The sequence below is a fragment of the Crocuta crocuta genome, unplaced genomic scaffold (genome assembly GCF_008692635.1).
Source record: "Crocuta crocuta isolate KB4526 unplaced genomic scaffold, BGI_CrCroc_1.0 scaffold14, whole genome shotgun sequence".
Lineage (NCBI taxonomy): Eukaryota > Metazoa > Chordata > Mammalia > Carnivora > Hyaenidae > Crocuta > Crocuta crocuta.
Window position 1 is genome coordinate 837,119 of NW_027530209.1, and position 21,673 is coordinate 858,791.

Consider the following 21,673-nt stretch of genomic DNA (forward strand, 5'->3'; position numbering starts at 1 on the left):
TTAAAAATTCTTCCTATTGGAGCCAATTCTAAGTAATGAAAAGATTACAAAGCATCCTTATAATTCAATTTAATATGGATTTAGATAGACTTTATTGGATAAATATTTTTATTTTTTAAAAGTTTATCACATAATTCCTTTGGGTTCAAAGGGATAATCAAAAATTATTCAGACTATTGTCTTTTAGGTCCAGAGAAAATATTATTGCAATTATTTCCCCCTAGTATAATATCATTAAAAAAAATGTCTATACCAAAAATTAAGAAAATGTTGGGGCAGAAGGAATATAAAGAAACTTTTCTTCTCCTTACTTAAGAGGTGGCTCAGTTGGTTAAGCGTCTGACTTTGGCTCTGGTCATGATCTCACGGTTCATGTGTTGAGCCCTGTGTCAGGCTCTGTGCTGACAGCATGGAGCCTGGAGCTTGCTTTGGATTCTGTGCCTTCCTCTCTCTCTGCCCCTCCCCCACTCACACTCTGTCTCTCTCGTGGTCTCTCAAAAAAAAAAAAAGCTTAAAAAAAGGAAGACCACATCAATAAGATCTATTTATCACTGTTTGAGCAGACATGAAAAATATCCCTAATCACTTCATTCACTGTTCCAGATGGTTCCATGTAAGAAAAACTATCCTACTAATGAGAAAAACTTATCAGTGAGATCAGGAAGCAACCCATGCTTTTTCCTTATTTCTACTGAAGAACTTAAGAATGTCAAACCCCCCTTTTTTTTTTTTTTTTTTTTTTTTAAGTAGGCTGCATGCCCAGCACGGAGCCCAACTCAGGGTCTGAACTCAATGACCCTGGGTTCAAAACCTGAGTTGAGATCAAGAGTCAGACGCTTAATAGACCGAGCCACCCACACACCCTATCCCACATTTTTCAATTTATCAAAATCACAAATTCCCCAAACTCTGTGTTCCTCTCCTGTAATGTGATCTACTGTATGTGTAGGAATCTATTTGGGCTCTCCCCATCACATAGGACTTAGTGGACTTAGTGTTCAGGGGAAATAAGGCAAACTTGATAGTCTTGATACTTGCTGTGCTGGGAATAACAAAGTCCACCATCTCTAATCCAGGCATCTCATGCCTTCTGCCAGCACCCCTGAAATAGTAAAAGGCTAATTTATTACACTCTAAGTAGAAAAAATATAAAATCCAAAACCTGAGAGGGAATACTTCCTCCTTTGCCTCAAATAAAAAGAATTTTAATGGAACAACTTGGAAAGATCAATTAATGTTCCTCACAGATAAGAGGACATGATGGACACTGATATCTGACTCTTAATCTAAATACGGAAAATGCTGAGCTAGGATGAGAGAGACTTACTGTGCATTAGAATCAGCCTAAACTCCTAAACATTAACCAGACCTCCCCCCCTCCCCCGCCACAAAAAAAAGTATGAGAGTTTACCAGGAACCACTTAGGATATCTGAGTGCAAGAATCATCATACAGAGTTGTCTTTGGTTCTAAGTAAGAGGGGGCCACCCGCGTAGAAGGGTGAACCGAGTCAGCAGCTGAGAAACTGAATGTTATTTCTACAATTCTAGAAGCTAAGGACAGAGTAAAAGACTCACAAGCCCAGAAAGACAGAACAGTAGATAAGAGATGTACAGCAACAAGGGACTCCATGTGAAATTACTCTACAAAAACAGTGTCAGTTTTAAGAATCTGTCAAGCCCAAGAAATTTAAAGACATTTTATAATACTACCAAACAGGCACATTTCTATTCCCCTTACCTTTCCCTCTCTCCCAAGCTCCCATTCCAGAGGAGCTAGGAGAAGGGGAGTAGCTTGAACTATAAGGCAGCTGAAAGCTTGGACTATTTTAAGAAGTGAGAAAGCATGCTCATTCAAAGGGACCACAGGAGTAGAAGACTGATCAGATTCCAGTTTTGTACCATGGGCAGGAGATGAACTTCTCTCACTCAATAAGGATAGTGGGAGTTAACATAAAGTCCTTTAGTGATTAGCCCTTAAAGTCTTAGTTGGTTTTCCTAATGTGTAATTAAGCTCTTTATGGAATAGATTCTATGTATTGTTTGTTTTGGATTTCTAGATCCTATACACACTATTGGGCATACAGTCTTATTTATTTGATGTTATTCCACGAACAAATGCAGTGCCACTAAATGCTGAGGATGTATGTTGAAACGTATCTGAAAGCTGAAAGATTTACCTCTCTGCTCTTTCACTCTACTAAGTGTACACATATGAAGTACCATAAAAAGTGATGTTAATTAAATCCTTATCATTTACTTACAGACTTCTTAAACTCTAGTTATGCTTTATAAATTAATTTTAAATTGTGTTTTATAAGCAGGAAACTACATTTCTAGCAAGAGGAAAAGTACATTTGTACACTTGCTTAGTTTGTAAAATCTAAATAAAGACTGGGTTGACAACCCTCCAGTAAACATAACTCAAAGGAGGAAAAGTCATATTTTCATCAAAGAAATGGCTCACTTGGATTCATTCTCTTAACATGAACACAACCCATAACTTTACTGGATACTTGTATCAATTATAATTTCTGATAAATGTACTGATAATCTGATGGCCATTTCTGTTGTAGGTAATGGCTTTTCTTTCCTAATTGCAAGTGCGTGTGTGCGTGCATGTGTGTGTATGTGTCCTTGATCTATAATTCTATTATACTATACCTAAAGGTGGAGATTTTTTCTTTGTCCTGTTTAATGTCCTTGGAACTGGTGGGCTTTTTCAATTGCTCTTCAAATATAGCAGGCTTTCAATCTTTAAAGAATTTCTCTGCCCTGATGCTTACAGAGTGTTCTGCTTCCTGGAATTCCCAACTCAGTCTATTTTCCATGTTTCTTACCTTCTCTTTCATGTTTTCAATCTATCTTTTGTTTTATATTCTAGAAGATTTGCTCATCCAGACTGGCAATTCTCCATTGAGAGTTTTGATTCACTAATTCTCTCTTCTGTTATGTCAATTTAATACAGTTTTTTAATTTTTAATTTTCCAACTTTTATTATCTTCAGAATTTGCAATTCGTCCTTGATCATTCTGCCTATTCTTGTTTACTTCTTTTCTTATTGCAAGTTACCATTTCATTTGAAATTCTTAGACATTCTTATTTTTAAGTGCTTTTTTGAGAATGTATTCTCTTTCTTCGAATGTCAATGATCCTATTTAATATGTCTGCTGTCTCTTATGGCAACAGATTTCTTCACATGTCTTAAAATACCTGCTTGCAACCACACCTTCCATGGCAGTTTTATTCTTTGTGAGCTCTTTCCTGCCATGTTGTCTCATGCTTGCTCAGACTACCGTCCTGGAGTTGCATACACAGCTCCAGAGCAGGTCTTAAATTAGAAAGATTGGGGCTTTGGTTCCACATGGGTAGAGCTCTATTCCAGATGCCACATGTACACAGAACATATGGTTACTATTTCCATTTTTGCATAGCTGCCTCTTTGGCCCACAGGAAAACACCAACAGTGTCAGGTGGAGTTATTTCAGGTCTAGTTTTATGGCCTAGAAACAGGGTCCCATCTCCTCGGTTTATGCAGACAGCCCGGTTCCAATCTCCTACCATTTGCAAGACACATTTGGCATTCTTAAAATGTCTAGCAATCTATACTCTCTTAAATTTGGCTTAAACACCCACGTTTTAAGCTCAGGCCCATGTGACCCAGGTTTCTGAGAGCCAGACAGCATCAACATCCACTCATTACTAAGAGTTTCCTGTCTATTCATATTCTGCAGGGGTTTTCTTCATCTTAAATATAACTAGAATATAGTTACTTATTTCTCTGAAACTTTTTCACATCCATTCTCATAAATCTGAAGCAAAGAGGATGCAGATTATACAGGTGCTTTCTCTGACATATACAGGTGCTTTCTCTGACATTTTAATCTGAAATCCTGTTGCAAACTGTGTGAGAGGGAGAGTGTGAAGTGACTCAGGATGAAAGGATGTGTGCTACATTTGACTTTGATCCTATTTCAAGAAAGCGGGTCAAAAGCTTATTTTTTAAAAACATAATTTTAGTAGTATGTAACTATAAAAATACTACTTTCAATAATAGTTTTGGCTTTTCAAAATTTTCTTGAGTTCCAATTCTGTCATATATTATAACTATTCTTATTTTCACTTTTTGTCTTTACCAATGTATTCTTATCATTTGCTAGCCTCAGTTATATACCATATAGCACTTAATATCTTCCTGATATACCATGGAAAACCCACCAGTCTTTTGTATCTATTCCTTTTTTTCCCCCCTCCGTCTCTACTGAGGTACAATTTGCATTCTCTTCATTCACTGTAGGGGAAAAATTCAGTAAGTTTCAATCATTATGTAGAGTTGTACAAAAACAATCATGATGCAGTTTTATAACTTTTTCATCACCCCCCAATTTTGTCTTGAGTCTCTTTGTAGTCAATCACCACTCCTCCAGCCCCACTCCCAGACACCTGCAATCACAAATGGACTTTCTCCTCCTCCTTTAAATTTCCCTTTTCTGGCATTTCAATAATAAATGAAACCATACAATATATAGTCTTAGTCATCTTGCTTCTTTCACTTATCAGGCACTGGGAAGCCACAATCTGTAGGCCAAACCTAGCCTGCTATGTATTTTTGTAAACAACATTTACTGGAACATAACCAAGCTCATTCCATATTGTCCATGGCTGCTTGTACACTACAACAGCAGAGGCAATTAGTTGGAACAGAGATTATATGGCCCACAAACCCCAAAGTATTTACCATGTGGTCTTTAAAAAAAATCCACTGGTGTGACCTAGTAAAATATTTTTGAGGTTCACTCACATTGTACCATGTATCAATAGTCAGTATATTGTTCCTTTTTTCTTGCTGAATAGTATGTCACTGCATGAAAAACCACATTTTGTCTATCCACTTACCAATTGATGGATATGTGGACATTTTCCAGCTTTTAGTTATTATGAGTAACTCTGCTATAAACATTTTGTGTATAAGTCTCAATCTAGACATGTGTTCTCACTTTTCTTATATAGATTCCTAGGAGCTGAATTGCTGGTTTGTATGCTAAGTTTCTGATTAACTTTAAAAGAAACTGACAAACTGTTTTCCAAAGTGACTGTACCATTTTATGTTCCTAAGAACATTTGAAGGTTCCAGATTCTCTTTATCCTTGCCAACACTTGATATTGTTTGTCTTTTAAATTATAATCATTATATTGGGGCACCTGGGTGGCTCAGTCAGTTGAGTGTCCGACTTCGGCTTAGGTCATGATCTAACGGTTCGTGGGTTCGAGCCCTCCACTGGGCTCTGTGCTGACAGCTAGCTCAGAGCCTGGAGCCTGCTTCTGATTCTGTGTCTCCCTCTCTCTCTGACCCTCCCCTGCTCATGCTCTCTCTCTCTCTCTCTCAAAAAAATAAATAAAACATTAAAAAAATTTAAATTATAATCATTATAGAGTGCCTGGGTGGCTCAGTTGGTTAAGTGTCTGACTCCTGGTTTCAGCTTAGGTCATGATCTCACAGTTCTAGGAGTTCGAGCCCAGGGTCAGGCTCTGCTGAGAGTGCGGAGCCTGCTTGGGATTCTCTCTCTCTCTGCCCCTCCTGCATGTGTGCGTTCTCTCTCTCACTCTCTCAAAATAAATAAATAAACTTAAAAAAAAAAGATTTTAAAAAGATTTCACATTATAATTATTGTATTGACTGTATGTGTATTTAATGGTTTAAATTTGCATTTGCCTAATGACTAATGATGCTGAACACATTTTCATGTGGTCATTTGTCATTCATGCATACATACATCTTTGGTGAAATACTTCTATTCAACTATCTTATCCATTGATAAGTTGGGTTGTCTTCCTAATATTGATTTGTAAGAGTTCTTTATACATTCTGGATATAAGCTTTGTCAGATATATGATTTGCTAATATTTCTTCCAGTCTGAAACTTGGCTTTTCATTCTTGGTGGTGTCTTTTGAAGTGTAAATATTCAATTTAATGAAATTCATAAAGGTTTATTTCTGGATTCACAATTTTATCCATTTATCTATGTGTCTTCCCTCTGTACTAACTTCATGAATGTGAACGTATAAGAAGCACTGAAATTGTGTAATGTAAATATTCCAAATTTTCTGTTTTCAAAAATATTTTGGCCATTCCAGGTCCTCTGCATTTCCGCATATATCTTAGGATTAGCCTGTCAATTTCTACCAAAAATTTAAAAAACATGGAATTTTAATAGGGATTACATTGATTGAATTTGGGGAGAATTATCTTAAAAATGAGTCTTCCAATTCACTTACTGAACAAAGTAAGTCTATTTATTTAAATCTTTAATTTTATCCAGCAATGTTTTCTTGTTTTTAGTGTACAAATTTTACATTGCTTTTATTAAATTTATTCCTAAAGATTTTAATCTTTTTAATACAACTACAATAAACTGTTTTATTATTTTTTGGACTGTTCTTATCTACTATCTAGATATAGAACTGATTTCTAGATGTTGATGTTATATCTGCAACCTTCCTTGCTGAACATGTTTACTACTTGTAGTACTGTATCTGTATATTCCTAGGAGTTTCTAAATATAGTTTTACATTTTATCTGTGAATAAAGGCAGTTTAATCACTTCCTTTACAATCTGGATGTCTTTATTTTTCTTGCCTGACTGCACTATCTAGAACCTCTTTGCAATACTGAAAAGAAGTAGTGACAAGGTGACAGTGGATGACCCTGCTTTCCTCCCAGTCTTAGAAAACATTCTGGTTTTTACCACTAAAATAAATGATTATGAATATAATGGAGTGCCTGGTTTAGTTGGTAAAGCATGCAACTCTCAATCTCAGGGTTATGAGTTCAAGCCCCATGTTGGGTATGGAGACTGCTTTAAAACGAAAATACGTGGGGTGCCTGGGTGGCTTAGTCGGTTAAGCGTCCGACTTTCGCTTAGGTCATGATCTTGCGGTTCGTGGGTTCGAGCCCCGCGTCGGGCTCTGTGCTGACTGCCAGCTCAGAGCCTGGAGCCTGTTTCAGAGTCTGTGACTCCCTCTCTCTCTGACCCTCCCCTGCTCACGCTGTCTCTCTCTCTCTTAGAAATAAATAAAAACATTAAAAAAAATTAAAGAAAAAAATAAAAAAAATACGTGACTATGATGCGATCTGTAGGGTTTTTTTTTTTTTTTAAAATAAATGCCCTTTATCAGGTAGAGAAAGTTATGTTTTTTTCCTTGTTTGTTGAGGTTTTCTTTTTTTTTTTTTGTGAATGAGTCTTGAGAGTTTGTTAAATACTTTCTCTAACTCTACTTAGATGATAAGGTTCTGTTCTTTATTTTATTAGTATAATGTACTACATTAATGAATTTTGGATCCTAAACTGCCTTGGCATTTGTGGGACAAATCCCATTTGCTCATGGTATGTAATCTGCCTCATATGTGGCTGAATGTGATTTGCTAATATTTTTTTTTAACTTTTTTATGTCTTTAATTTGAGAGACAGAGATGAAAGCAAGTGGGGGAGGGTCAAAGAGAGAGGGAGACAGAATCTGAAGCAGGCTCCAGGCTGTCAGCACAGAACCTGACGCGGGGCTCGAACCCAGAGGCTATAGGATCAATACCTGAGCCGAGTCGGACACTTAACCAACTGAGCCACCCAGGCGCCCCTGATTTGCTAATATTTTAAGGATTTTTGCATCTACGTTCAAGAGAGATATTGATCTGCCATTTTATTTTCTTGAGATGTCTTTGGCCTGGTTTTGAAATCAGTTAAACTGGCCTGACAAAATAAACTGGGAGGTATTCCTTTCTCTATTTTCTGAAAGAGTTTGTGAAGAGTATTATTTCTTCAAATATTTGACAGAATTCATCAAATCTGATCTTGGGATTTTCTTTGTGGGAAGATTTTTAATTCCTCATTCCATTTCTTTACTTTTTAGAAATCTATGCATATTTTCTAGTCTTAAATCAGTTTTTGCCATTTGTCTTTCTAGTAACTTGTGTCTAAGAATTCATCCTTTTTTAGTTTCTACACTGATGACATAAAATTGATCATAATATTCTTTTATAATACTTTCAAGTTGTGTGAAGTTGGTAGTAATTTCACCTCTTTCACTGCTAACTTCAGTAATCAGTGTCTTCTTTTTCTGGTCTGTCTAGCTAAAAGTTTGTCTACTTTGTTCTTCTTTTCAAAGAATCAACTTTTCCAAGAATCAACTTCTAGTTTCACTAATTTTTCTCTAATATTTTTCTGTTCTGCTGGTTTCCGTTATATTAACTCCTTCCTCTGCTTGCTTTTGGTCTGGGTTGATCTTTTTCTTCTAGTTTCTTAAGCTTAGAAGCTTAGGATTGATTTAAGAATTTTCTTTTTCTTATATATGCATTTAAAGGTAAAAATTTTCCCTGAAGCACTGCTTTATCTGTACACATAAGTTCTAAGGTGTCCTTTTGTTTTCATTCATTAAATATTTTTAAAATTTCCCTTCTGTTCTTAACTGACAAATATTTGGGGCTTTTGAAGATTTCTGTTATATAATTTCATCTTTTGCATTCTATCAGACTTGTTTTATGGTCAAGCACACTGTCTAACCTAAAGAATGTTTCACATATGTTTGAAAAGAATACAATCACTGGGTGGGATTCTCTATAGAGAAGTTAGGTCAAGTTGACTGATAATGTCACAGTCTTCTATCCTTTTATTTTGTGTCTAGTTAGTTATTCTATCAAGTATTAGGAATGTGGCGTTGGAGTCTCCAATTATTACTGTAGACACTTTATTTCTCCTTTCACAGTTTTACTTCAGGCATTTGTAAACCACTGTTAGATGTATACACAATTTATGATTATTATATCTTCCTAATGTATTGACTTTTTTACCATTATGAAATATCTTTATCTGTCTTGAATAATACTTCTTGTCTTAAAGTCTGTGTCAGATAAGCTTTCTTATCATAAGACATAAGCTTCCTACAGATAGCATATAGCTGAGTATTGTGTTTTTATCCAGTTTGACAATCTCTGTCTTTTGAGGAGAATGTTCAGTCCACTCATATTTAATCTAATTATATGGCTGGATTTACTTTTCCCATTTTGTTAATTATTTTCTATTTGTGTCACACCTTTTTTTTATTCCTCTGTTCCTCCCTTTCTTTTGTGATAAATACTTTTAGTGTACCATTTTAATTCCTCTATATTTTTTATTTTCTATTTTTTCAGAGTTATTTTCTTAACAACTGTTCTAGGGATTATAATGTGCATATTAATTTATCACACATCAAAAAAATAATTCCAGTGAAACAATACTCCAGCACATGTCCATTTTTCCACCCTTCTTTTGTACTTTGCCATATGTATATTTCACATATATATGTCGTAAACACAAGCCAGGTGACAAGGACTTAAGGAAAATAGACAGTGGGAACAAAAGAAATCAGGCAGCAGGGTCTAGGGAAACCAGGCGATAGAGCCCAAAAGAACACAGGCTGTGGGGACTATAGTTTGCTAGGCGGCAGGGACAAATTAAGCCAGGGAAGAGGCCCACAGGATGTGGAAAAAGAAAGATACCAAGAGCTCATCCCCTCTGTGTAGATGTCACCCCCACACCCTGGACCTCTCCTCTAGGTAGCTCCCTCCCCGACCCAGTGATGGTCTCCTCCTCCAGGCCAATACTGAGACCCAGCCAGAGCCTCCTCCTGTCTCAGAAGCCCGGGACAGTTACAGCCAATGGGCCCCAGCCCCATTCCTGGAACGTCAAGAAGTCCCAGTCCCTCCCAAGTGCTGCAGAGGCAGTGGGGCTAGAGGGTAGGTAGAGAAAGAGAAGAGAGAGAGCTTGGCAGGGGAAGCACACCTAGCAGCCACAGGGGTGGCGGTGGGGAGCCAAGAAAGGAGTCAGAAGCTCCAGCCTGGGATGGCAGGCAGGCTCGCAGCATCTCCCTGGTAGCAGCAGGGGTGACAAATTCTCCAGCCCTGGGCCGCATGGCCACTAACCTGGGTGCCCATGCGGGCACTCCCCCGACCCCACTAGTGCCTCTGGTGCTCTGTAGGTGTGCCCAGCATGCCTTATGATAAGAAAGCTTATCTGACGCAGTAGACTTATTGCTTTATTATGATTTTATGTGTTTAAATGTAGAAAAGTGAGAAAAATGTATCTACAGACTCTTTTATATTTACTCAAACATTAACATACTAAACACTCTTGAGTTCTTGCACAGATATGAATTAACATTTGGAGTCATTTCTTTTCAGCCTGAAAAATTTCCTTTAGTACTTCTCACAAGACCATTTAGTAGCAGGAAATTCTCTCCATTTTTGTTTATCTGAAAATAATCCACCTTTATTGTAGAAGACTAGTTTTTCTGGATACAGAATACTTGGTTGACATTTTTTTTCTTTCAACATTTTGAATATGTCAGGCTTTATGGTCCCTACTTTCAGATGGAAAAGTCAGCCATTAAAGGTATTATTAGCTCCCTATGTGTAATAAGTCTTTTTTTTTCATCCAGCTTTCAAGATTTTCTTTTTTCCTCTGGCTTTCAACATGTATCTGTGTGGGTTCTCTTTATGTTTTCCAACCTGGGGTTTATGGAGCTTCTTGAATCTATAGATTGCTTTTCGTTAAATCTGGAGAGTTTTCTACCAGTCTTTCTTCATATATTTTTTAAGTCCTCTCTTCTCTTTTGGGCCCTCCATTACGTGTAGGTGTATCTACTTAATGTTTTCTCATAAGCCTTTGAGGCTCTATGGACTTTTCTTCAATCTTTCTCTGTTCTCCAGGGTATATATATTCTATTAATATATTCAAATTCACTTTTTTTTTTTTGCCATCTAAAATCTGCTACTGATCCTATCTAGTGAACTTTTAGTCACTATACTTTTTAACTCTAGAGTTTTTGTTTGTTTCTCTTTTATAATAATTATCTCTTTAATAAATTCTTTGTTCATTGAGTCACTGTCCCCCTACTTCCCCTTTAATACTTCAAACATGGTTTTCTTTGGTTTTTTGAACATACTTATAATCATTGCTTTTATGTTTTTCTCTGCTAAATCCAACATATGGAGACACTTAGATACAATTTCTAGTGATTTTCTTACGTATGAGTCATACTTTGTTTCTTTGCAGATCTCTAAATTTTTGCTGAATATTGTACATTTTAAATAATACACTGTACCAACTCTAGACTCTGATTTTCCTTGAGGGTAGCTGTTGTCTTATCTGTTGGTGTTTTAGCATGTTGATGAACTAAAAGTCTGCTTCCTCTTCATTGTGTGGCCATTGAGGTCTCTACTTTATTCCCTCCAACCCCATTTTTCTTTTTAAGGCTGGCTTCTTAAGACTTTTTCAAGCTGGTCTCCAGTGTTCACCTTGGTGTTTGGCTAAAAACTAATCAGAGATTTTATTTAATTATCTCAATCTAGTAAGGCTTCTACTCCAAGGATGGGATTTGTGTGTGGAATGAGGAGGGCCTTCAAAGTCTGAGCTTTTCACAAGATGGCCCCAGATTTTACCACTAGGCCTATTTGACTCTCTCCACATATTCCTAAGTTCCACTGACCAATGATGCACAGGTAGCTTAGGCCCACTTCATATTCTGCTGTGCGTATCTACAGACTCCAGTCAACCTGGGATATGTGAAATTATCAATCCCCATGACTATCTTATCTCCTAGAACTCTCTATAAAACCCTGCTATTTCATGAGTGTTTAACCTGCCACAAATTGGACCATAGCCTTAGACTAGCAAGGCCACTGGTCCTCCCTGTCTGTTTACAACGAAGGTTACTATTTTAGTCTACAACCCTGTGAGAGAGTGCCCCTTCTCCAGCTGGGGCTACAAAACTTTCAATCTTCAAGGCTTGCCCCATCCTGGTTGAAATGCCATACCAACAGAGCCAGGCATGAGGGAGAGAGGATAAGGAGTAGCACAGATAACACCACAAATTTGTGTTGTTCTTACCCTGAGTTCAGTGATTTTCATGAATAGTTTCTCAACTTGTTTAGTTGATTTCCACAGCACTGATTTAGTTGTTTTGACAGCTTTGTCCAGCTTTATGTCTATTTTGTAGGGGAGAGCAATCTCTCACTCAGTCACCTCAGACATTCCTTTTTTAATAGTATATATATATCATGTGTTGCTGTAGTCCAAAATTTAACCATACCAAATGTGGGCTATAATTTTGAAATTTTTTTTATTGTTTATCAACCTTTGAGAGCGAGAGAGACAGAGAGCAAGTGGGGGAGGGAGGAGAGGGAAACACAGAATCCTAAGTAGGCTCCAGACTCTGAGCGGTCAGCACAGAGCCCAACGCGGAGCTCAAACTCATGAACCCTGAGATCATGACCTGAACCAAAGTCGGATGCTTAACCAACCAAGCCACCCAGGTGCCCCTTGGCTCTAATTTTTAGCTTGTATTTATTTCTGAGATAAAACTGCAAGTTCACTTTTTTGTTATTCACATTCTATGCACAAATATGTAGCTATTGTGGACTACACATGTTAGATTCAGCTTTCCTTCTTTTTTGTTCCTGCTGGGAAAAACTCACTTTGTGCACATGTACTTGTGTACAGGGTATATAGAAAAGTTAAGAATTTCTCTACAGCATGTAATACAGAAGCTACTAAAAATGTAATACAATCCCAGGCAAAATCATCCTAACAAACTAAATCTATTTCATCTAGACACCACAGCATATGACAGATACTGATAACCCACAATAGATGAAAATAACATTAAGAGGTATGGAAACTACGACACATGAAAAATATTTGAGAGAAATGTCAATATTTACCCTCAAAAAAATACCATGTTGCTAGCCTTTCAAATATTTAAAGTAGACTTACTCAGTATTGATACAGCAGGCAGAGTCAAACTTAGAAGTATACTTTTGAGTTCAATATACAAAATAAACGATTCAACAACTTAATCTAAAACAAATGAACTCATTTCACCCTTTACAAAATGATGAGCTTCTCTCAGAGAATGATCATAACAGACTAGAGGGCCACATATTTGTTTATTTAGAAGATGAACTAGATGACCTTTCAACTCTAAGTTTCTGTAATTTTATAAAAAGAATTTAGATGGATGAAGATAACACTGTCATGAAAAATAATCCAAAATATACATAAAGATGATCATAATTTATGTTTTGATAATAAAGGAATGAGTTATAAAAACTATTCCTAAAAGACATGGATTCCACTGCACTATTGGTTCTCAAAGGGCAACAATATGTTGGATATTACAAAAAAGCTATTAGAAGCAGAAAACACTATCCTACCACTGTAAAAAGCAATGACCTAGAATTCTGGTTGCTATGACTTCTTAAAATCAAGAAAGCTGAAGTCGGGGGGAAAAAAAAAGAAGGCTGAAGTGGGAACAGAAGATAACTAGAAGGAACAAGATATAGAGATTGTTAGATAAAACCAGACCTTACTCTGAAAAGGCACAAGCTGAAGTGGGTGCATAACAAATATTTATAAAGGACAGGAAGGGCACAGATAAGGTAAACTCAGACTTGTTCACCCAAACGTAGAAGGTAACCCTTAAAACTCTGAAAGAGGTAACTTAGGACAAATAACTGAAACATCATTATATTCAGGAAACATAAGATAGTTTGCTAGGATCAAAACAGGTTACAGACTGAAAACGGAAGTAACTTACCTCTTTTAGTTGATCAGCACTCCCCCATGATGCAGAACGCTGATGTGACCTCTTTTCAGCTCCCTCTTCTGCCCAACAGCTAGGTGTCTTTAATAAAAAAAATAATAATAATAAAAATAATAAAATAAGGAATTTTAGCTCTACTTAATCTCACAGCAACTCAAACATACTTCAAAATCTTAGCACAAACCAGTTAAGTAAGGGGTTATACTAAATACTAAAATCCCTTAAGTGCTAAGATTTTTCATGACCCATAAAATGTTTAAAACATTCCGTCATGTTCTGCATTAGATATGATCAATCTATGATATCTCTGAGTAATGCTATTCAAAACATTTTTTTACATCAACATTAATAACTTAAAGTTATCAAATCAAAGAGAACTGTGAAGATATGCATCTTTGAGCTTTTAAAGAGAATAGCCAAACTAAATATAAAATGGCATTTCTTCTAAGAAAAATAGATGGAAATGAGATTAATAGAATGTGCTCAGAAGCAGTGGGATTACAGATAACCTGCAAGTCGAATACCTCGCTAGCTAAAGGGCGAATTGTACTATTCTTCCTACACTCAAGAAAGAGAGTATTAGCAACAGTCTTTTTTGAAAAACATCAAGCATCTTTAAATAAAAATATAAAATTATAAAAATGAAAAAGAAAAACATTAAGCTAAATAAACTTACTATAATCTGAAGCAATGCATTTAAGAAAACCTTGAGCTACATGTCAGAAAAGACTTTTTACCTAAAACCTCATTTTCAGTAATGTAACCAGTAACACACACTAGACTCAAATGTAACACAAAACGCTAAATCCCAAATAGCGAGACCATTTAGTAGCTGTATTAAAAAGTCAAAATATTAAAATATCATCCTTCAGATATGAGAAGACTCGTAGGGTAGTGCAAATTAGGGAAAGTAGAAACCACTACAGATAAACAAAGGACAATGATTAGCACAATACATATAGATTTAAAAATTCTTTTTTACCACAGACAGAAAAAAATCATTCCTTATGTTGAGGTTGATGCTATATAACTTTTTTTTTTTTTTTCTGAGAGAGAGAGACAGTGTGAGCAGGGGAGGGTCCGAGAGAGAGGGAGATACAGAATCTGAAATAGGCTCCAGGCTCTGAGCACAGAGCCTGACGCGGGGCTTGAAACCACGAACCGTGAGATCATGATCTGAAACGAAGTCGGATGCTCAACTACCTGAGCCACCCAGGCGCCCCAATGCTATATAACTTCTTATGAAAAAGCCATCAATTCTACTCTATACAATTCAAAATGCTAGAAACAACTTTTTAAGTAATTGCCTCTTAAAAGTAAATATACTCCAAAATGAAACGAACAATTAAATAGTAGTTGAATAAAAATACAAATAAGCTGCTTAACCAGTTCAAGTACCAAAGTAAAGCTGTTTAGTGATAATTGAGTAAAACAGTTTACTTTAGTCAAAACTTTTATTTTGAGAATTTATATGCTTAATACTTTTAATTTTCTACCAAGCATAAGCATTACTCTTGTCGAAAATCAAATGATTTAGGATCACAATGTTTAAAACTCAAAAGTACTTCACAGAAAAGGAGTCAAATTTCTGGTATGTTCCACAATTATTTAACAATTACATTTCTAACAGGAATTATATTCACTGGGTCAACTCCAATTTTTCAAAGGACATTTACATAAACTATATAGATATTGTCAACTTAGAGTTAAATCAATAGCCAGAAAACTTTTACAATTGCCTTAATACTACTGCCAGGCACACCACTGGCAATTGGAACTACACAGGAGGTCTCTTAACTCCCAAAAGATCTTCTTTCTTCATATGATCATTCTTTTCTTAAAACTGAACGTGAAAGCCTATATGATTATTTCAGAATGTACTGTTATATAAAAGAAATAAAAACTAACTACAAAGGAATATTTCTGTTCCTGAAATCCAGCTAGCAAAATATGTAGGTTTTTAAGAGTGCAAAACTATTAGAAGAGTACTCTGACATGTGGCTGCAGAATTATATGCATATAAATTGTTTAAGTATACTCATCATAGTATCTTTTCCAAAAAATACTCCCCAGAAAGTAATTTCACTTTAATCACATCAATTTTAAATAGTAGAAAACGTTCAAGTTTATAAATATCGTCTCTGGACTACATTGTCCAATATGACAGCTACTACTAGCCACATGCAGCAACTTAAAGTTAATAAAAATGAAATAAAACTAAAAATTCAGTTCCTTAGTCACACCAGCACATGCTCAATAACCACACATGGCTAGTAGCTACTGGCTGCTATACAAGACAGCACAGATGTGGAACATTTTCACTGCTACAGAAGTTCCACTGAGATCAGTGTTTTACACATTTAATCACAGATTTTTAACAAGTTACTTTAGTCAAAGCAAAACCAAAAGATGGTTACTTGGTTTATTAAATCTATTTAAAGTTCATGCTTGTGAAGTTACAAAAGATGATCTAATTTATTAAATCTGACTATTGAGAAATGCTTTACCATTTAAATTCGGTAAACAAAAATACAAAGCAGCAAAAGTTCTTTCCTTTCATATCAGCAAGAAATTCCTTCCAGCTAGATTGTCCATTAATCTAGAGTAGAATTTTATGAACTGTGCTACTTATAACATTGCTATTGGATGCTGGAAAGAATATAGATAAAACAGTTCTATGGCCAATTTGGGAAATACTGTGTTTCATACTTCCCCATACCCCCTGTACAATACAATTAGCATTTCAAAAACCCAAATACACACGCTTTTTTAAAACCTGCTTTACTTTTTTCTTTTACTTATATGACCCCAGAACACTTATTTTACAAGTAGATATTTATTAACATCTTCCACAGACAACTTGGAAAGCAATATAACCCTCAATAATTCGGACTGTATATAACTGCTTGCTCTTCAGCCAGCACACTTTAGGGGATTCTTCCTTTCTGGTTGCCTCCACTTACACTACCAAGGTAGAGAAAGTAAACCTTTTGTATACTTTTATACAATGCAGAACCAAAGCCTATCTCTAAGACTGTTGTCAAAAAGGTAGTTGGCTAAAAGAATTTCCCTCGGTGTGGTAAGGATGCCAAGGCCATTTTCATTTTTTATTTTCACCTCTCAGAATTATCCCAAGTCCAGCCCATGAAGCCTCCTCTTCAACCCTCAGGTCCATCCACCAACCTCCTGGGTTCTCATGTAAGGACTCTTCTTCTTTGAGTGAAATACACAGATAACAGTTCCATAGCATGGGACTGCACACTCATTAAGACAAATTTTTAAGAGCATTTTTCGGTTCACAGCAAAACAGAGAAAGTTTCAGAGGTTTCCCATATACCCTTCATCCCCCTCACATGCACAGCCATCCCCCACCGGAACGGTACACTGTTACAACTGATTAACCTATATTGATCCATCATTATCACCCAGAGTCCACAGTTTACATTAGAGTTCACTCTTGGTAGTGTACATTCTATGGATGTGGATGAATATACATGTGACATGTATGCCACCATTACAGTATCATACTGGGTATCTTCACTGGCCTAAAAAGCCTCTGTGCTCTCCCTTTTCATTCCTCCCCTTACCCCCTAACCTCTGGCAACCACTGATCTTTTTACTTTTTCCTTTTTGGCCTCTTCCAGAATGTCATATATTTGGAATCATATGGTAAGGTCACTCTTCAGAAAGAGTGGCTTCTTTCACTCCATAATGCATATTTAAGGTTCCTCCATGTCTTTTCACAGCTTTATGGCCCATTTCTTCTTAGTGCTCTGTAATATAGCTGTCTGGATGCACCACACTTGACTCAACCATTCACCTACTGAAGGACATCGTGGTTCCTTCCAAGTTTTGGCAATTATGAATGAAGCTGCAAAGATGTTTATCTGTGTCCAGGTTTTTGTATAGACAGAAGTTTGCAACTCCTTTGGGTAAATACCAAGGAGCACAAATGCTGGATGGTGTGAAAAGGCTACATTCAGTTTTGTAAGAAACCTGCCAAACCATCTTGCAAAGCAGCTGTAGTGTATCACATTCCCACCACCCATGAATGGAAGTTCCTATTGCTCTGCAACCTGGCAAGCACTTGGTATTGTCAATGTCCTGGGTTTTGGTCATTCTAATAGGTGTGATTTACTTTCCCTTCCTCTGTTGACAAATGATGCGGAGCATCTTTTCATATGCTTGTTTGCCATCTTTCTTGGTGTGGTATCTGTTAAGGTCTCTGGCCCATTTTTTAGTCAAGTTGTTGTTGTTCTTTGTATACTCTGGGTAATGGTCCCTTATCAGATGTGATACTGGAGACTTTTATTATAGGCTTTATTCACAAACTAACAAGGGCAAATGTGCTTTCTTCCTTTATCAACTTCAGAACAGATTAGCTCCTAGCAAGAAAGTACTCTTTTTCAATATTCAAGAGCCCAAAGCTACTTCCACAACCACCTAAAAAAACAAAAAAACAAAAAACAAAACAAAACAAATACCCGAAAAAATAAAAAAAGAACCAATCACTTCATAAAATTCTTACAATCTTATTTAAAACTTACGTAAAACTTTTTTTTTTTTTTTTTAAGTAAGCTCCTCACCCAGCATGGGACTTGAAATCATGACCGTGAGATCAAGAGTTCCATCTTCCACCAACTAAGCCAGACAGGCATATCTTATGTAAAAGTAAAAAAAATCTATGTTTTATATAGTTAAATCTTTGGTCTTGGAATTTAATGTAGTTTATAATTGATACTGGATATATGATTACTGACTACTAACTATTTTACAACACTTAAAGAGATGGTCCTTAGTACTAAAGTACTGATCAAAATGGCAAGACCTGAAATGGAATTATAGGAATTAATGATACTCATAATATTAACTGTTATGATTACAGATGGAATATAAGCTATAAAAAGTTTTAAAAGACAATTATAAACCATTATTTATAAATATAACCACTAATAAAAAAGTATTTAAACTTCTAAAAACCTTTATTAAAAAAATTTTAAGACTTCTTTTTAGAGAGAGAGAGAGAGAGAGAACATTAACGGGGAGGGGGCAAAAGGAGGAGGGAGGAGAAAAAGAAAGAAAGACTACTTAAAAAGGCTCCAGGCTTGACACAGAGCCCAAGTCAGGGCTCAATTCCACAATCTTGGGATCATGACATGAGCTGAAATCAAGAGTTATGAAGCATTAAAAAGGAGCACAGGGGTGCTTGGGTGGCTCAGTCGGTTAAGTGTCTGACTCTTGACTGATCAACTGATTATTTATTTATTTAGAGAGAGAGAGAGAGAGAGAGCGAGCGAGCAGAAAGAGGGGCAGAGAGAAAGAGAAACAGAATCCCAAGCAGGCTCCATGGTGCCAGGGCAGAGCCCAACATGGGGTTCAAATTCACCAACCATGAGATCATGACCTGAGCTAAGATCAAGAGTGGGATGCTTAACTGACTGAGCCACCCAGGTACCCCTGACTCTTGAGTGCACACACCTCTCTCATTCTCTGTCTCTCACAAAATAAATAAACATTTTAAAAAATGCTTTTAAAAAATAACATAAAAATAAAAATGAACACACAAAAAAACTATGATTCTACTATTGTTATCCCTTCAACTATATAGCAAATTATGTGTTCATCAGGTTACACCAGTTTCAAAGTGTGGTCGGTGGATGAGCAGCACCGGCCTCATCTGGAATAATATTAGAGCTGCAGATTCTCAGGGTCAATCCCAGAATTACTAAATCCGGAATTCTGAGATATGGTTCAGCAATCTATGTTTTAACAAGCTCTCCAGATGATTCTGATGCAAACTCAAGTTTGAAAACCACTATCAGACTAAGGAAATAAAAATGAATAAAAGATTTTGCACTCAAGGTGCCACGTTGACCATCTTATCCACTCCTTTTTCTTGTAGGCTAATATCCATTAACAAGTATAATATCAATTTGCATTTAATTACATCTTCAGAAATTACCATAAGCTAATGTAAATATCATTTGGAGCCACAAAGAAAGTTATATTGATAGGTAGAAATTTTTCTTTACTGAGGAACATTAAGCAATAGTCCCTAGCAAGAATTAACATGCCCGAGTATTTAAGCAAAGTGTATAAAATCTTTATCTAATTAGGCCGCAGTGTGCTCAAAACACAACTGAATGAAAATCTGTGAATGGTTTGTGATTTTCCAGACTAGTAAACAGGGAACTTATTCAGAAGCATTAAGAAGCTATATTTCTTAAGGTTAAGGGGAGGGAGAGGGAGAGTGTTAGCGAACTGCAATTTCTGAAAACAGGAAATACCACAGAAATTAATTATTGCATCTGTGCTACACATGATAAAATGAATAAATCTGCCATTCTCTATAAGAAATGCTAATTTGAGAAAGAGTAATCATAATAAGTGTGCCAACAACCTTAACAATAGTCACAATAATTCTAAGAATTAACCTGAGATATACACCAGAAATAAATTAAATGTCTATCAGAAGAGAAATGAAAAATTGTGGCACATTCTCACAACGTGAAAGCCATCGTGCATGGATGACAATCCCACTTCAGTAAGAAAATACATACAAACAAAAAGGGCTAGAAAGAGAGATTTCAAACTATAAATAGTAGTGAGGATTCTAGATTATGCTACAGTAAATCTGTAAATTTTTTTCAGCCAAAGGAGAATAAAAATCAGTAAAAAAAAAAAAAAAAAAAGCCTTAAAATCATGTCTAGGAACGCTTACTGGCATGGGAAAATGCTATGACTTGTGAGAAAGGTTACAAAACACTACCTATAATATCATGTGAATTCTATTTTTAAAATGGTTTTATTTTTAAAATGTAAATAATAAAAATATAAAAAGATATACATCAAAATGCTACCAAATGGCTATATCTGGATATTAGGAATATAAGTAACTAATTCTGTGATTTTTCAGTATTTTCTAAATTTTCTACAATGATGACTGTTTTCAGTTAAAAACAGGAGTTTAATAAAAAAAACATAGCTACACTATATGATTGGTAAGTGTGACCATATACCTACCCTGAGGAAGCCCTCTTAACTTTAGACACAAATGTCAAATCTATTTTGGAAGACAGGTTACACGGTACACTAAAGTTAGAATGTTAGTATACACCATATAACATATTTTTCAGGTTTCTTTTGACTAGGAGGGTTAGAGTTTTCTCCAGACTATAACGGTCTACATATAGATCACCAAGTACTGGCTACAGGAATGAAGCTAGAGATTTTAAATTTCTTTGTTAAGTTTATTTATTTGTTTTGAGAGAGAAAGCACAAGCAGGGTAGGGACAGAGAGAGAGGGGAGACACATCATCAGCATAGAGCCCAATGTGGTGCTCAAACTCATCAACAGTGAGATAATGACCTGAGCCAAAATCAAGAGTCAGATGCTCAACCTACTGAGCCATCTAGGTGCCCCTGGAGTTGGAGACTTCAGATAAGCAGGAACATTTAAGTGTTTAGAGTAACACTTTATCACTCTAAGTAATAAATAATAAGTGAAAACTGAAGGTCGTTGAAATGGCAAACACTCATAAATATTAGTGGGAAGTTATTGACGAGAATACTGACAGGAAGTTATAATTCAGTTCAGGTATGCCTTTTATGGTACACTGTAATTATGTGAAGGACAAAGTATCTAAAAATGTTCTCCTGATAAAGTTAAACACAGAGCTACCATATGATCCAGCAACTCTTAGAGAAATGAAAGTATGTGTCCACACAAAAACTTGTGCACAAATGTTCACAGTACATCAACTCATGAATGTAATAAATTCCAGTCTATACCCTAAAATATTAGTTAGCGATAAAAAGGAATGAAGTACTGATACATGTTACAACATGAATGAACCTTAAAAATACTACACTAAGTAAAAGCCAGACATGAAAGGTCACAAATTGCATGAGTCCATTTATTTGAACTGTTCATAATATACAAACCTACAGAGGCAGGGAGTAGATTTGATGGATGCCTACCACTGAGGGAAAGAGGACTGGGGAAAAACAGTTAACTGCTAATGAGTGCAGTGCTTTCTTTT

The 21,673-nt window shown here is 36.0% G+C and overlaps 1 protein-coding gene across 1 annotated transcript in view; it reads right to left on the reverse strand.

Annotated features, from left to right (window-relative positions):
* GLCCI1 (glucocorticoid induced 1) overlaps window positions 1–21,673 on the reverse strand; it is a 151,833-nt gene that overhangs the window by 37,831 nt on the left and 92,329 nt on the right. The window contains exon 5 of the mRNA XM_077765404.1: window positions 13,626–13,712. Coding sequence (XP_077621530.1) covers window positions 13,626–13,712 — 87 coding nt within the window. The remainder of the gene's footprint in view (window positions 1–13,625; window positions 13,713–21,673) is intronic.